Source organism: Macrobrachium rosenbergii, chromosome 52, assembly GCF_040412425.1.
Source record: "Macrobrachium rosenbergii isolate ZJJX-2024 chromosome 52, ASM4041242v1, whole genome shotgun sequence".
Lineage (NCBI taxonomy): Eukaryota > Metazoa > Arthropoda > Malacostraca > Decapoda > Palaemonidae > Macrobrachium > Macrobrachium rosenbergii.
This window is the reverse complement of record NC_089792.1, coordinates 4643798-4660714: the sequence shown is the minus strand read 5'-3', so window position 1 is coordinate 4660714 and position 16917 is coordinate 4643798. Positions and strand designations below refer to the sequence as shown.

Here is a 16917-nt window from a genome sequence, read left to right as displayed (position 1 = left end):
ATGTCAAGTTCACTCATTTAACTGTGTTTCTTAGTCACATATGAAAATGTCCAGGGGTATATAGTTCTATCTGTTCCTCCAACTTTTCTTTAATGCATCTCCTGAAATTCTACCTTAAACAGAAAACAGAATGGAACACAGCTTATAACAAATGTGAAGTTTGCTCAACATCCAAGAACATTTCTTTGCGTTTCTGAGCAACAGGTAACAGTTACAGGGAAATAGTACATTACAGAAGGAAGACTAGATTGTCCTATTTCAGTACCTCCAAACCAATTTCAAACCCTGCTTCCTAACTCCCTAAACTGAACTATGCAACAGTTAATATAACAGAAAACAGCCTTGACACAGATTGCTAAAACCTATACTCTAGGCTATTTCTGACCTACCTGATAACCAATGAAAGCCAAATCGTTTAGAGTGCAATATAAAGAACCTTCTGGGATAGGCCTAGGGTTCTTATGGAGTGTAAAATTATGCCTGGCAGACTAGGCTCTGGGATGGAAGTTCCTGTTTAAAAATCTTTAGGCTACAGCTTAGCCAGTTGAGAACGACGGACAGAGGTTCTACCAACGAAAAAAAAAAACCCTAACCTTTAATAGAATGCCATGTCCTGGCCTAAAAAGACCTTACCTTCCTACCCTGACCTAGGGTTAACTAGCCTAACCTAATGTCCGAGCCAAATGGGGTACTAGACCTTTAACCTGCACCTTCAGCATTCTTAATCACTCCTCAAAAAATTATCTCTGAACTAATGTTACAAATCTACTTCACTACTTCTAATATCAAAATCTGAACAGGGGACAGTCTTAAATCTTCGTTTGTCTATAACAATACTCTACACATTTGTTTAACCTCGGTTATTGGGGCATGAACTCGGCAGCTTTGCATAGCCTACCAACCAACATTCCATTAAGTATTCCGAGTCTTTCAAGGCTCACTCTCTCCCTTTGCTTCCTTTAAAAAATGACCTGCGGTGTATTTTAAAATAAAAGAATAAGAATATATACCAATACAGGTAAATATAGCCCATATTCATAACCACATTCTTCATTCAAATACAACCGCGGAAACCGAAAATGGGAGCTGACAGTTTCGTTCAGATGCAACACTCGCGAACGTAAACCCGGCTGGGGAAGTTTTAATTGCAAGCTTCAACACTTACAAGACCGAAAATTCCATAAAAAAACAAAGAACTAAACACATAATTACATTTCAAACACAAATATAGAAGGCTTAAAACAGCTATGTTAATTATATGGCTGAAATAATAAAGCGTTCCCAAAGAACCTCATTTTCGGACGGCAAGAAACACCACCTGAACACACCCCAGCTGACGACATAAACAAAACTTAGCAGCCACTTGTTACACGTTCTCGAGTTCCAACTTCATTTCAGTTCAGTAATTATCAAAACCATTTCATTCCAAACGATATTAAGATTCAACGGAAGGCAACGAAAGAGGCAACTTACCATGGAGACGTCGTAAAGTTCGTCGAGTGGCATTCCAAGTGATTCTTCATGTCTGTCTTACCCGCCACTTAAAATATACACTAACGTTTTCTACTCAACTATGTCGATCGTCGTGACTCACGGGTTCCGTTGTTTGTGAATTGTTTGTGAGAAACTTGGGTCAATTTTTGCATTATACTAATTAATAATTATACCATACATCAGACAATCATCATGATTTCAATTTACGTAAAATAATCAGACACAAACGCACGCGATGACGTGTATGTGTCTAATTTGGTAAGCGTACACGACATATGTAAGCAACGAACGTGGAGCTGGTCACGTCGGTCAATGGGTGGTCATAAATAATGAGGAAATGGACCGGCATTTTGTGTCGTATTCTTCCCTGTGGCTTTGTTTTCCGGGAATAATGAGTTCTCCAGTAACTATATTCCTAAAATGGAATGCCATGCACACCACACCCTGTGTAAATATGTCGTGTATATAGTGTTTTTAAGGATCTTTTTAAATTCAAAGAACACTTAAATTGGAGGAAAAGGCATTCATATATATATATATATATATATATATATATATATATATATATATATATATATATATATATGCAAATTTCGTATAATTCTATGGCTTTTTGACTGCTGATCAACTTCTTATTAGTTTGACAATATTTTCTGAAACGAATATATATATCCATTTACTAAAAATACAACTATAGCTGTTCCGTCACTCGTTGAGACTTCTTCAAAATGTGGAATCTGAACAGGAAGCAATATCCAGATCATACACTTTGAAGAGGCCACGATATGACGGAACGGCTGTATATATTTTTTAGTAAATGGAACAAGATATAATCTTATTTTTATCCATCAATGAATTTGGAAGAACGTAGAAAATTCAGAAAATATTGTCAAAATAATAAGAAGTTGATCAACAATCAAAATATATAGAATCAACGAAATTTGCATACAAGAAAAACTTTGTCCCAAAATATATATATATATATATATATATATATATATATATATATATATATATATATATATATATATATATATATATATATATATATATATATATATATATATATAAAGTTCTTGAGAGTGAATTTCTTGTGAATGTTAGTGTTTAGTGAATGTTTGGTGTGTAAGTATTCAGTAAGTGGTTAGGGTTTAGTTAATGTTTTGTGAATGTTTAGCGTGTAAGTATTCAGTGAATATTTAGTGAATGCCTTGTGAATGTTAGTGTTTAGTGAATGTTTAGTGTGTAAGTATTCAGTGAATGTTTAGTGAGTGTTTAGGGTTTAGTGAATGTTTAGTGTGTGAGTATTCAGTGAATGTTTAGTGGGTGTTTAGGGTCTAGTGAATGTTTACTGTGTAAGTATTCAGTGAATGTTTAGTGAGTGTTTAGTGAATGTCTTGTGAATGTTAGTGTTTAGTGAATGTTTAGTATGTAGGTATTCAGTGAATTTTTAGTGAGTGCTTAGGGTTTAGTGAATGTTAGTGTTTAATGAATGTTTAGTGTGTAAGCATTCAGTGAATGTTTAGTGAGTGTTTAGGGTTTAGTGAATGTTTAGTGTGTGTTTATTGATTGCTTATTATTTAGTGAATGTTAGAGTTTAGTGAATGTTAGTGAGTAAATATTCAGTGAATGGTTTGTGAGTGTTTAAGGTTTAGTAAATGTTTTGTGAATGTTAGTGTTTAGTGAATGTTTAGTGAGTGTTCAGTGAATGTTTTGTGAAAATTAATGTTTAGTGAAGGCTTGGTGTGTAAGTATTCAGTGAATGTTTAATGAGTGAATGATTAGTGAATGTTCATTGACTGTTTAGTTTAATGAGTGTTTAGGGATTTAATGAGCATTTAGGGTTTAGTGAGTATGTAGTGTATAATGAGTGTTTAGGGTTTAGTGAGTTTTTAGTGTATAGTGAGTGTTTAGTGAATGTTTAATGTATAGTGAGTGCTTAGTGAATGCTTAGTGAGTGTTTAGAGTTTAATGAATGTTTAGGATTTATTGAGTGTATAGCATATGAGCTGGACCGAGACCTTTCAATTGGCCGCCCGAGGTCACACATTCGGCAGGGAGATAGCCACTCCAGTGATTGACACTTGTTGATGTCGGTGGATGCATTCTACTTTTGTATTTACTCTTGTACATTTTTTCAGAATTTAGACGTAAAAACAATCAAATAGGACTATCTCAGGATTTTATGGTTGCATTCAAAGCACAACATTATTAATGTTATGACAATTTTTTTCGCTTTTTTTTTTATTTAACATTTGAAGCGAGGTTTAATGATGACTTTTTTTTTGTCAAACTCATCGGCGAAGAGTGAACGAAAGTTTCGAAAATGTTTCGTCGCTGTTTATCCAAAATTTGGCTACACGTGATATTTTCTTACAGTTTTGAAATGTATATGACAGATTTCAGCCTTATGAAACATATTGTAGCCTCACTGTAGGAAATAATCGTGTTTTTGCATTGAGATAGTTGACTAATATGGATCATGTCAGGTTGCCAGTTCGTGAATTTTGAATGTGGTCTTATGCAATCATGTTGCATCATTTAAGAGCATAGCTGTACATGCTTGGGATACAAAAGGGATTGCGCGGCATTTGCTGACACTTTCATTATGTTTTCTGAAAAGTAAGATGTGAGTATATATATATATCTCGAAGATGATGAAGATCCCGTGGTGCCAAGGGACTTGATAACTAGATTTCTTGAAGCCAGCATTAATTTCGTGAATCCTCAGACGTTGAAAATAACGGAACTATATATATATTATATCCAAGGCCTATATATATATATATATATATATATATATATATATATGATGTACTAAATATATATATATATATATATATATATATATATATATATATTTATATATATATATATACATACATATATGTATATATATCATTAGTCTATAAATATCAATAATATAAATTATATAATGTTAATAAATATATGCATATATATGTATATACTGTATATATATATATGTTAGAAAAGTATTTGACGTTGCACCACATATGAATGTCTTTACTTTCACTTGATAGTAACGCAGGGGACTCGGTAAGTTAGTTGAAATTGTCTATTAATATTTTAACTTTTCCCGGAGGGGGTAAGAATTCCGGGACGGTTTTTTCATAAGTTTTATTCTAACACTACTATTTCAAATGGCCATCACCCTGGACTTAGAAATTTTTGATGTTAAGAGAGGGCGAGTGACACAATCCTAAAAAATTGGTTTTCTCCTTCTTAAAAATTGATCAGAATGAATTTGGACCTATTTGAATAAATTTCCGCCTCCTTGAGGACGTGGAAAATTTACTCTTAATGGTTCAATCTTAACTCCCACAAGGACAAATCAGGTCAATTTTGCTGACCTTTTAAACAAGACTATCTAACCTCCTTTCTTTAATCAGGAGGTTTGTTTTACAAACTTCAATTTTTTACTGATTGGCTCATCATTTTTAAACTATCAACATCTACAGAAGGGAAGATAAGATTAGTGATTTCCTTATTCACTGCATAACATAGATAGATAACATCTTAAATATATAGCATATATTTATTATACATATGCCAAAATTGTTATGATATTTATAGATATCATCGATTTGGCACATTTGTATGGGCTATATAAGATCCATAAGGATGGCATACCTATCAGGCCAATTATGTCTTCTTATAATATATATATTCCTATAATATCTCTATATATACTTAGTTACTTATTAAATGATTATCAATATCCCAGTTTGCGCTAAAAATGGCTTTGATTTTCAACGTCAAATAGTACATCAGGATGGTGATTTCAATATATGGCCAGTTTAGACGTTGAGTCGTTATTCTTCAAAGCATCAGTCGAGAAAACTATAATGAAAAGCCTCGATTATTCTGGACAAAGCATCTTTTTAGTCAAAAGTGGTGTTATCTTTCATCGGTTTTAATAGACAACTCTTTAACGTTTTCTCTTGGAACTTGCAGTGCAAGATTCTGGCTTTCCAATGTTTTAAGAAAACCACATTATCTTGCAGGTCGAGGAGTTGCTATCGGGGTCACCCAATTGGGCCCTCTCTTAATTCAAAATTTTTGATGGCACATTTAGAAGAAGAGTTTTTAAACAACTGTCCCGCAAGGTTATTTAAACCCCTTTACTATAGGAGATATCAACTGGATGATACTTTTGCCCTATTTAAACATTCGATGGCAATGTCAATCTTTTCTAAATTAAGGAAAACTCTAGCCATCCCAACATTAGATTTACTATTGAGCAGGATAATCGATCCAGACTGAGAATACACTGAAAGCTTTTTTGGAAGACGACAAAAATCACCCGATCTCTGATGATAATTTTAGTACATCAGTTTTTAGAAAAAAGTACAGTATACAGGCCTTTAGGTAACACTTATAGTTCGTGTTTCTTTTCTTTTAAAATTAATGCCATAACAACTCTAGTTTTGGTGCCAAAAGAGCCCTCCGTTATACATCTAGCTGGGCAAATTTGAAGATGAAATTGAATTTTTACTGGAATATTTTACCAAAAAATTCAAATACCAGAAAGAACTTTTTATAAAATAGTTAACAAGATTGATAAGAAGTAAAAAACATCTGATTCAGGAATTGGAAAAATATAATGTTCCTAAACTGACTATGTACGCTACGATACCATTTACGCAACTCCGACTTTCTTAGATCAAAAAGTCAAACAAATAATTGAAAAAGAGTTTGGATTTCTAAAACTCAATTTAATACCTATGAATCCACTAAAGAATTGGAGGCTTTTTAATTATAAAGGAAGGACAAGCTGGACAGAAAACCTTTATGAAGTCAATATTATTTACAAATTTGAAAAAAAGATCCGAACCTTGGTAGTTATGTTGGCTCATCAAAGAAGAGCCCATGTTGCAGGTCCGTTATTATAGCCACTTAGGTCTGAGCTACAGAACTGGCTCACACAATAACTAATCCAGAAGTTAAAATTTTCTAGCATTAGAAATCATGCCGTTAAATTGCAGGGCCCCTTGCAGACCAAGGTTAATATAGATAAAAAACATTTTTCCATCATGGTTAGGAACTACCAAACAATCGTCTAGCTTATTTAACGACCCTTGAGTCTTTGTTTATTAAACGTCATGCACCTCTTTTAAACTCCAACGTGTCTTTCTTCTCCTCTGCAATTGGAAAAGTATACTCTGGGCATGCGTGAGCAAATGGTGGTCTGTTCCATTTCGTCTGGACCCTTCTATTGATCAGGTAGACTTAGAAAAAATCATTTCATGAAGGCAAATTTCTTTTTACTTTTTATGTATGTTGTAATTTTAAAGAATTTAACTGCCGTTTTTAATTTAGTTCCTTTATTTTAAATTAGAAGAATTAATGTATTTTTCAATTTTACAGACTGAAATGTGTTTAATTGTCAGAAACGTTTCTTAATAAATAGCAACTGTCTCTTTTTGTTGACTTGATGAAGTCTTCTTTGAAGACATTTGTCATGCGGGCAAATGGTCGGATTTCTAGATTATTCTTGCAGATTCCTCCCCCAGGAATCTGTTGGAATTATCTAGAAGACTGGCTCTGCAGAACGAAGAGATTGTCTATAGTATGCTATGCTCCTTGATGAAGGCTCTTTAGAAGACATTTGTCATGCGGGCAAATGGTCGGATTTCTAGATTATTCTTGCAGATTCCTCCCCAGGAATCTAGTTTTATCAAATTTTCTGCAGAACGAAGAGATTGTCTCTTCTAGTATTAGCTCCTTGAAATACTCTTCTTTAGAAGACATTTGTCATGCGGGCAAATGGTCGGATTTCCAGATCATATTCTTTGCAGATTCCCTCACCAGGAATCTGTTGGATTATCTAGAACGGCTCTGCAGAACGAAGTGTTGTGTTTTCTAGTATGCTAGCTCCTTGATGAAGGCTCTTCTTTTTTGTCATCAAACTGAATTTGGATCATTCTTGCAGATTCCTCCCCAGGAAAATGGAATTGTCAGAATTCCGGCTCTAAGAACGAAGAGATTGTCTCAACAGTAAAAAGCTCCATGATGAAGGCTCTTCTTCTAGAAGACATTTGTCATGCGGGCAAATGGTCAGATTTTTGATCATTCTGCAGAAACCAGAATCTGTTGAATTGTCTAGAATATATGGCTCTGCAGAACGAAGAGATTGTCTCTTCTAGTATGCTATATCCTTGATGAAGGCTCTATCTTCTAGAAGACATTTGTCATGCGGGCAAATGGAGAATTTCTAGATCATTCTTGCAGATTCCCACCACCAGTGAATCTTTGGAATTATCTAGAAGACTGGTCTTCAGAAGAAGAGTTGGGTTTAGTTGCTATGCTTTTGATGAATCTTCTAGAAGACATTTGTCATGTGGGCAAATGGTATTCAGTGAATCTTGCAGATTACCACCAGGAATCTATTGGAATAATCTAGAAAACTGTGCTTTAACGAAGAGGTTGTTTAGTATGCTATGTCCTTGATGAAGGCTTTAGTAGAAGACATTTGTCATGCGGGCAAATGGTCAGATTTTAGATGTTGCAGATTCCCACCACCAGGAATCTATTGAATTATCTAGAAGACTGGTCTGCAGAACGAAGAGATTGTCTCTTCTAGTATGCTATGCTGAGACTGTGATGAAGGCTCTTCTTCAGAAGACATTTGTCATGCGGGCAAATGGTCAGAGTGTTTAGATCATTCTTGCAGATTCCCACCACCAGGAATCTGTTTGGAATTATATGAAGACCGGCTCTGCAGAACGAAGAATTTTTCTTCTAGTATGCTATGCTCCTTGATGAAGGTTTTCTGAAGACATTTGTCATGCGGGCAAATGGTCAGATTTCTAGATCATTCTTGCAGATTCCCACCACCAGGAATCTGTTGGAATTATCTAGAATGTTTCTGCAGAACGAAGAGATTGTCTCTTCTAGTATGCTATTTTGATGAAATCTTCTAGAAGACATTTGTCATGCGGGCAAATGGTCGGATTTCTAGATCATTCTTGCAGATTCCACCACCAGGAATCTGTTGTGTTTAAGGTAGAGTAGAATGTTCTGCAGAATGAAGAGGTTGTCTCTTCTAGTATGCTATGCTTTGATGAAGGCTCTTCTTCTAGAAGACATTTGTCTTGGGCAAATGGTAGATTTCTAGATTATTCTTGCAGATTCCCACCACCAGGAAATCTGTTGGAATAATTGTCTCTTCAGTATGCTATGCTCCTTGATGAAGGCTCTTCTTTAGAAGACAGGGCAAATGGTGATTTCTAGATCATTGTTCAGATTCCCACCACCAGGAATCTTTGGAATTATCTAGAAGAGTTTAGAACGAAGAGATTGTTTAGTATGCTATGCTCCTTGATGAAGCTCTTCTTTAGAAGGTTTGTCATGCGGGCAAATGGTCGGATTTCTAGATCATTTTGCAGATTCCCACCACCAGGAATTTAGTTGAATTATCTAGAAGACTGCTCTGCAGAACGAAGAGATTGTCTCTTCTAGTATGCTATGCTCCTTGATGAAGGCTCTTCTTCTAGAAGACATTTGTCATGAGGGCAAATGGTAGGATTTCTAGATCATTCTTGCAGATTCCTCACCACCAGGAATCTGTTGGAATTATCTAGAAGACTGGCTCTGCAGAACGAAGAGATTGTCTCTTCTAGTATGCTATGCTCCTTGATGAAGGCTCTTCTTTAGAAGACATTTGTCATGCGGGCAAATGGTCAGATTTTAGATCATTCTTTTGCAGATTTTCCACCAGGAATCTTTGGAATATCTAGAAAACTCTCAGAACGAAGAGATTGTCTCTTCTAGTATGCTATGCTCCTTGATGAAGGCACAATTCTTTAGAAGACATTTGTCATGCGGGCAAATGGTCGGATTTTTAGATCATTTTGCAGATTCTCACCAGGTTTAATGATGAATCTATTTTTTATCTAGAAGACTGGCTCTGCAGAACGAAGAGATTGTCTCTTCTAGTATGCTATGCTCCTTGATGAAGGCTCTTTTCTAGAAGACATTTGTCATGCGTGGCAAATGGTCAGTTTTAGATCATTCTTGCAGATTCCCACCACCAGGAATCTGTTGGAATTATCTAGAAGACCGGCTCTGCAGAATGAAGAGATTGTCTCTTCTAGTATGCTATGCTCCTTGATGAAGGCTCTTCTTCTAGAAGACATTTGTCATGCGGGCAAATGGTTCATGAGATTTCTAGATCATTCTTGCAATTCACCACCAGGAATCATTGGAATTATCTAGAAGACTGGCTTGCAGATACGAAAGGGTGTGTCATCTTCTAGTATGCTATGCTCATTGATGAAGGCTCTTCTTCTAGAAGACATTTTTCATGCGGGCAAATGGTCGGATTTCTAGATAATTCTTGCAGATTCCCATCACCAGGAATCTATTGAAGTTATCTAGAAGGCTTTCTCTGCAGAACGAAGAGGTTATCTCTTCTAGTATGCTATGCTCCTTGATGAAGGCTCTTCTTCTAGAAGACATTTGTCATGCGGGCAAATGGTCGGATTTCTAGATCATTCTTGCAGATTCCCACCACCAGGAATCTCTTGGAATTATCTAGAAGACCGGCTCTGCAGAACGAAGAGATTGTCTCTTCTGTTATGCTATGCTCCTTGATGAAGGCTCTTCTTCTAGAAGACATTTGTCATGCGAAATGGCAGAAATCAGGAATCTGTTGGATTATCTAGATTATTCTTGCAGATTCCCACCACCAGGAATCTGTTGGAATAATCTAGAAGACTCGATCGGCAGAACGAAGAGATTGTCTCTTCAGTATGCTATGCTCCTTGATGAAGGCTCTTCTTCTAGAAGACATTTGTCATGCGGGCAAATGGTTGGATTTTAGATCATTCTTGCAGATTCCCACCACCAGGAATCCATTGGAATTATCTAGAAGACTGGCTCTCAGAATGAAAGATTGTCTCTTCTAGTATGCTATGCTCCTTGATGAAAACCTCTTCTTTAAGACATTTGTCATGTGGGCAAATGGTCGGATTTCTAGCGGGATTCTTCAGATTCGTCACCACCAGGAATCTATTGAATTCATCTAGAAGTATCGTTCAGCAGAATGAAAGATTGTCTCTTCTAGTATGCTAATGGTGATGAAGGTTATTCTTAAGAAGACATTTGTCATGGGCAAATATGTTTAGATCATTCTTGCAGATTCCCACCACCAGGAATCTGTTGAATTATCTAGAAGACTGGCTCTGCAGAACGAAGAGATTGTCTCTTCTAGTATGCTATGCTCTTGATGAAGGCTCTTCTTCTAGAAGACATTTGTCATGCTGGCAAATGGTCGGATTTCTAGATCATTCTTGCAGATTCCCACCACCAGGAATCTATTGGAACAATCTAGAAGACTGGCTCTGCAGAACGAAGAGGATTGTTCTTCTAGTATGCTATGCTCATTGATGAAGGCTCGTTCTTCTAGAAGACATTTGTCATGTGGGCAAATGGTCGGATTTCTAGCATTCTTGCAGATTCCCAACGAATCGTTGGAATTATCTAGAAGGCTCTTGCTGCAGAACGAAGATCTCTTCTAGTATGCTATGCTCCACTTTGATGAACTCTTCTTCTAGAAGACATTTGTCATGACCGGGCAAATGGCATTTCTAGATCGCACAAGGGAGATGATGGCTCTTTTGCAGATTCCCAAACCACCAGGAATCTGTTGGAATAATCTAGAAGACCGGCTCTGCAGAACAAAGAGATTGTCTCTTCTAGTATGCTATGCTCCTTGATGAAGGCTCTTCTTCTAGAAGACATTTGTCATGCGGGCAAATGGTCGGATTTCTAGATCATTCTTGCAGATTCCCACCACCAGGAATCTGTTGGAATAATCTAGAAGACGGCTCTGCAGAATGAAGAGATTGTCTCTTCTAGTATGCTATGCTCCTTGATGAAGGCTCTTCTTCTAGAAGACATTTGTCATGCGGGCAAATTTTTAAATTCGGGCAAATGGTCAATTTCTAGAGACAGCTCCTCTGGAAAAGGTTTAAAGACTGGAGCAGATCATTGATGAAAAAGAAGATTCAGAAGTCGGATTTCAGAAAGGTTGCTCAGGAATCTGTTGGAAAATCTAGAAGACTTACTCTGCAGAACGAAGAATTGTCTCTTCTAGTATGCTATGCTCCTTGATGAAATCTCTTCTTCTAGAAGACATTTGTCATGCGGGCAAAAGTCGGATTTCTAGATCATTCTTGCAGATTCCCACCACCAGGAATCTCTTGGAATTATCTAGAAGACCGGCTCTGCAGCAGAAGAGGTTGTCTCTTCTAGTATGCTATGCTCCTTGATGAAGGCTCTTCTTCTAGAAGACATTTGCAGGCTTTGAAATGATTCCAAATGGAGGATTTCTAGATAATTCTTGCAGAAGATTCCCACCACCAGGAATCTGTTGGAATTATCTAGAAGACTGGCTCTGCAGAACGAACAAATTCTCTCTTCTAGTATGCTATGCTCCTTGATGAAGGCTCTTCTTCTAGAAGACATTTGTCATGCATTGGGCAAATGGTCAGGATTTCTAGATCATTCTTGCAGATTCCCACCACCAGGAATCTGTTGGAATTATCTAGAAGACTGGCTCTGCAGAACGAATGATTGTCTCTTCTAGTATGCTATGCTCCTTGATGAAGGCTCTTCTTCTAGAAGACATTTGTCATGCGGGCAAATGGTCGGATTTCTAGATCATTCTTGCAGATTCCCACCACCAGGAATCTGTTGGAATTATCTAGAAGACTGGCTCTGCAGAACGAAGAGGTTGTCTCTTCTAGTATGCTATGCTCCTTGATGAAGGCTCTTCTTCTAGAAGACATTTGTCATGTGGGCAAATGGTCGGATTTCTAGATCATTCTTGCAGATTCCCACCACCAGGAATCTGTTGGAATAATCTAGAAGACAGGCTCTGCAGAACGAAGAGATTGTCTCTTCTAGTATGCTATGCTCTTCTCCAAGAAGAAGGCTCTTCTTCTAGAAGACCCATTTGAAAATCAAGGGGAACAAGATAGTGCTGATTTGAAATCATCCCTGAAAACATTTGTCATGCGGGCAGATTCCCACCACCAGGAATCTGTTGGAATAATCTAGAAGACTGGCTCTGCAGAACGAAGAGATTGTCTCTTCTAGTATGCTATGCTCCTTGATGAAGGCTCTTCTTCTAGAAGACATTTGTCATGCGGGCAAATGGTCGGATTTCTAGATTATTCTTGCAGATTCCCACCACCAGGAATCTGTTGGAATTATCTAGAAGACTGGCTCTGCAGAACGAAGAGATTGTCTCTTCTAGTATGCTATGCTCCTTGATGAAGGCTCTTCTTCTAGAAGACATTTGTCATGCGGGCAAATGGTCGGATTTCTAGATTATTCTTGCAGATTCCCACCACCAGGAATCTGTTGGAATAATCTAGAAGACTGGCTCTGCAGAACGAAGAGGATTGTCTCTTCTAGTATGCTATGCTCCTTGATGAAGGCTCTTCTTCTAGAAGACATTTGTCATGTGGGCAAATGGTCGGATTTCTAGATTATTCTTGCAGATTTCACCACCAGGAATCTGTTGGAATTATCTAGAAGACCGGCTCTGCAGAACGAAGAGATTGTCTCTTCTAGTATGCTATGCTCCTTGATGAAGGCTCTTCTTCTAGAAGACATTTGTCATGCGGGCAAATGGTCGGATTTCTAGATCATTCTTGCAGATTCCCACCACCAGGAATCTGTTGGAATTATCTAGAAGACCAGGCTCTGCAGAACGAAGAGATTGTCTCTTCTAGTATGCTATGCTCCTTGATGAAGGCTCTTCTTCTAGAAGACATTTGTCATGCGGGCAAATGGTCGGATTTCTAGATCATTCTTGCAGATTCCTCACCACCAGGAATCATTGGAATTATCAGAAGACAACTCTGCAGAACGAAGAGGTTGTCTCTTCTAGTATGCTATGCTCCTTGATGAAGGCTCTTCTTCTAGAAGACATTTGTCATGCGGGCAAATGGTCGGATTTCTAGATCATTCTTGCAGATTCCCACCACCAAGAATCTGTTGGAATAATCTAGAAGACTGGTTTCTGCAGAACGAAGAGATTGTCTCTTCTAGTATGCTATGCTCCTTGATGAAGGCTCTTCTTCTAGAAGACATTTGTCATGCGGGCAAATGGTCGGATTTCTAGATTCTCGACCTGAATCTGTTGGAATAATCTAGAAGGTAACCAGAACAGAGTTGTCTCGGATCCTCATGCAGTCAACCTCTTGATGAAGGCTCTTCTTCTAGAAGACATTTGTCATGCGGGCAACCTGCAGCTGGATTTCTAGATCATTCTTGCAGATTCCCACCACCAGGAATCTGTTGGATAATCTAGAAGGTGGCTCTGCAGAACGAAGAGATTGTCTCTCAAGTATGCTATGCTCCTTGATGAAGGCTCTTCTTCTAGAAGACATTTGTCATGTGGGCAAATGGCCAGTTTCTAGATCATTCTTGCAGATTCCCTGTTGATTATTCTTGCAGATTCCACAACCTCCAGGAATCTGTTGCAGATCGATTTCCAGAAAGAAGCATTGTCTCTTCTAGATTATCAGCTATGAATCTGTTTGATGAAGGCTCTCTCTTCTAGAAGACATTTGTCTAGAATACATTGTAATGCAGGTAAATGGTCGGATTTCTAGATCATTCCACCAGGAATCTGTTGGAATAATCTAGAAGACTGGCTCTGCAGAACGAAGAGATTGTCTCTTCTAGTATGCTATGCTCCTTGATGAAGCTCATCTTCTAGAAGACATTTGTCATGCGGGCAAATGGTCAGATTTCTAGATCATTCTTGCAGATTCCCACCACCAGCAATCTGTTGGAACAATCTAGAAGACTGGCTCTGCAGAACGAAGAGATTGTCTCTTCTAGTATGCTATGCTCCTTGATGAAGGCTCTTCTTCTAGAAGACATTTGTCATGCGGGCAAATGGTCAGATTTCTAGATCATTCTTGCAGATTCCCACCACCAGGAATCTGTTGGAATAATCTAGAAGATACTCTGCAGAACGAAGAGATTGTCTCTTCTAGTATGCTATGCTCCTTGATGAAGCCTCTTCTTCTAGAAGACATTTGTCATGCGGGCAAATGGTCGGATTTCTAGATCATTCTTGCAGATTCCACCACCAGGAATCTGTTGGAATAATCTAGAAGACTGGCTCTGCAGAACGAAGAGATTGTCTCTTCTAGTATGCTATGCTCCTTGATGAAGCCTCTTCTTCTAGAAGACATTTGTCATGCGGGCAAATGGTCGGATTTCTAGATCATTCTTGCAGATTCCCACCACCAGGAATCTGTTGGAATAATCTAGAAGACCGGCTCTGCAGAACGAAGAGATTGTCTCTTCTAGTATGCTATGCTCCTTGATGAAGGCTCTTCTTCTAGAAGACATTTGTCATGCGGGCAAATGGTCGGATTTCTAGATCATTCTTGCAGATTCCCACCACCAGGAATCTGTTGGAATAATCTAGAAGAAGACCGGCTCTGCAGAACGAAGAGATTGTCTCTTCTAGTATGCTATGCTCCTTGATGAAGCCTCTTCTTCTAGAAGACATTTGTCATGCGGGCAAATGGTCGGATTTCTAGATCATTCTTGCAGATTCCCACCACCAGGAATCTGTTGGAATAATCTAGAAGACCGGCTCTGCAGAACGAAGAGATTGTCTCTTCTAGTATGCTATGCTCCTTGATGAAGCCTCTTCTTCTAGAAAACATTTGTCATGCGGGCAAATGGTCGGATTTCTAGATCATTCTTGCAGATTCCCACCACCAGGAATCTGTTGGAATAATCTAGAAGACTGGCTCTGCAGAACGAAGAGATTGTCTCTTCTAGTATGCTATGCTCCTTGATGAAGCCTCTTCTTCTAGAAGACATTTGTCATGCGGGCAAATGGTCAGATTTCTAGATCATTCTTGCAGATTCCACCACCAGGAATCTGTTGGAATAATCTAGAAGACTGGCTCTGCAGAACGAAGAGATTGTCTCTTCTAGTATGCTATGCTCCTTGATGAAGCCTCTTCTTCTAGAAGACATTTGTCATGCGGGCAAATGGTCAGATTTCTAGATCATTCTTGCAGATTCCCACCACCAGGAATCTGTTGGAATAATCTAGAAGACCGGCTCTGCAGAACAGAAGAGATTGTCTCTTCTAGTATGCTATGCTCCTTGATGAAGCCTCTTCTTCTAGAAGACATTTGTCATGCGGGCAAATGGTCGGATTTCTAGATCATTCTTGCAGATTCCCACCACCAGGAATCTGTTGGAATAATCTAGAAGACCGCTCTGCAGAACAGAAGAAGAGATTGTCTCTTCTAGTATGCTATGCTCCTTGATGAAGAAGCCTCTTCTTCTAGAAGACATTTGTCATGCGGGCAAATGGTCAGATTTCTAGATCATTCTTGCAGATTCCCACCACCAGGAATCTGTTGGAATAATCTAGAAGACCTGGCTCTGCAGAATGAAGAGATTGTCTCTTCAAGTATGCTATGCTCCTTGATGAAGGCTCTTCTTCTACAAGACACTTGTCCTGAAGCCTCTTCTTCTAGAAGACATTTGTCATGCGGGCAAATGGTCAGATTTCTAGATCATTCTTGCAGATTCTCACCCCCAGGAATCTCTGTTGGAATAATCTAGAAGACCAGCTCTGCAGAACGAAGAGATTGTCTCTTCTAGTATGCTATGCTCCTTGATGAAGGCTCTTCTTCTAGAAGACATTTGTCATGCGGGCAAATGGTCGGATTTCTAGATCATTCTTGCAGATTCCCACCACCAGGAATCTGTTGGAATAATCTAGAAGACCGGCTCTGCAGAACGAAGAGATTGTCTCTTCTAGTATGCTATGCTCCTTGATGAAGCCTCTTCTTCTAGAAGACATTTGTCATTGGGCAAATGGTCTGGATTTCTAGATCATTCTTGCAGATTCCACCCACCAGGAATCTGTTGGAATAATCTAGAAGACCGGCTCTGCAGAACGAAGAGATTGTCTCTTCTAGTATGCTATGCTCCTTGATGAAGGCTCTTCTTCTAGAAGACATTTGTCATGTAGGGCAAATGGTCGGATTTCTAGATCATTCTTGCAGATTCCCACCACCAGGAATCTCTTGGAATAATCTAGAAGACTGGCTCTGCAGAACGAAGAGATTGTCTCTTCTAGTATGCTATGCTCCTTGATGAAGGCTCTTCTTCTAGAAGACATTTTGTCATGTAGGTAAATTGTCGTATTTCTAGATTAATCTTGCAGATTCCCACCACCAGGGATCTGTTGGAATAATCTAGAAGACCGCCTCTACAGAACGAAGAGATTTGTCTCTTCTAGTATGCTATGCTCCTTGATGAAGCCTCTTCTTTTTAGAAGACATTTGTCATGCGGGCAAATGGTCGGATTTCTAGATCATTCTTGCAGATTCCCACCAC

At 38.3% G+C, this 16917-nt stretch overlaps 1 protein-coding gene across 2 annotated transcripts in view; it reads right to left on the bottom strand.

Moving 5' to 3' along the window:
• The window catches only part of LOC136833651 (rootletin-like), a 330434-nt gene extending 328818 nt beyond the window's left edge, over positions 1-1616 (bottom strand). The window contains exon 1 of one of the 2 annotated variants that reach the window (XM_067095794.1): positions 1474-1616. In XM_067095794.1, the coding sequence (XP_066951895.1) occupies positions 1474-1506 (33 nt within the window). In that variant the 5' untranslated portion in view covers positions 1507-1616. The remainder of the gene's footprint in view (positions 1-1473) is intronic. The other variant, XM_067095797.1, reaches the window with a different exon arrangement.
• Positions 1617-16917: the final 15301 nt, after the last annotated feature.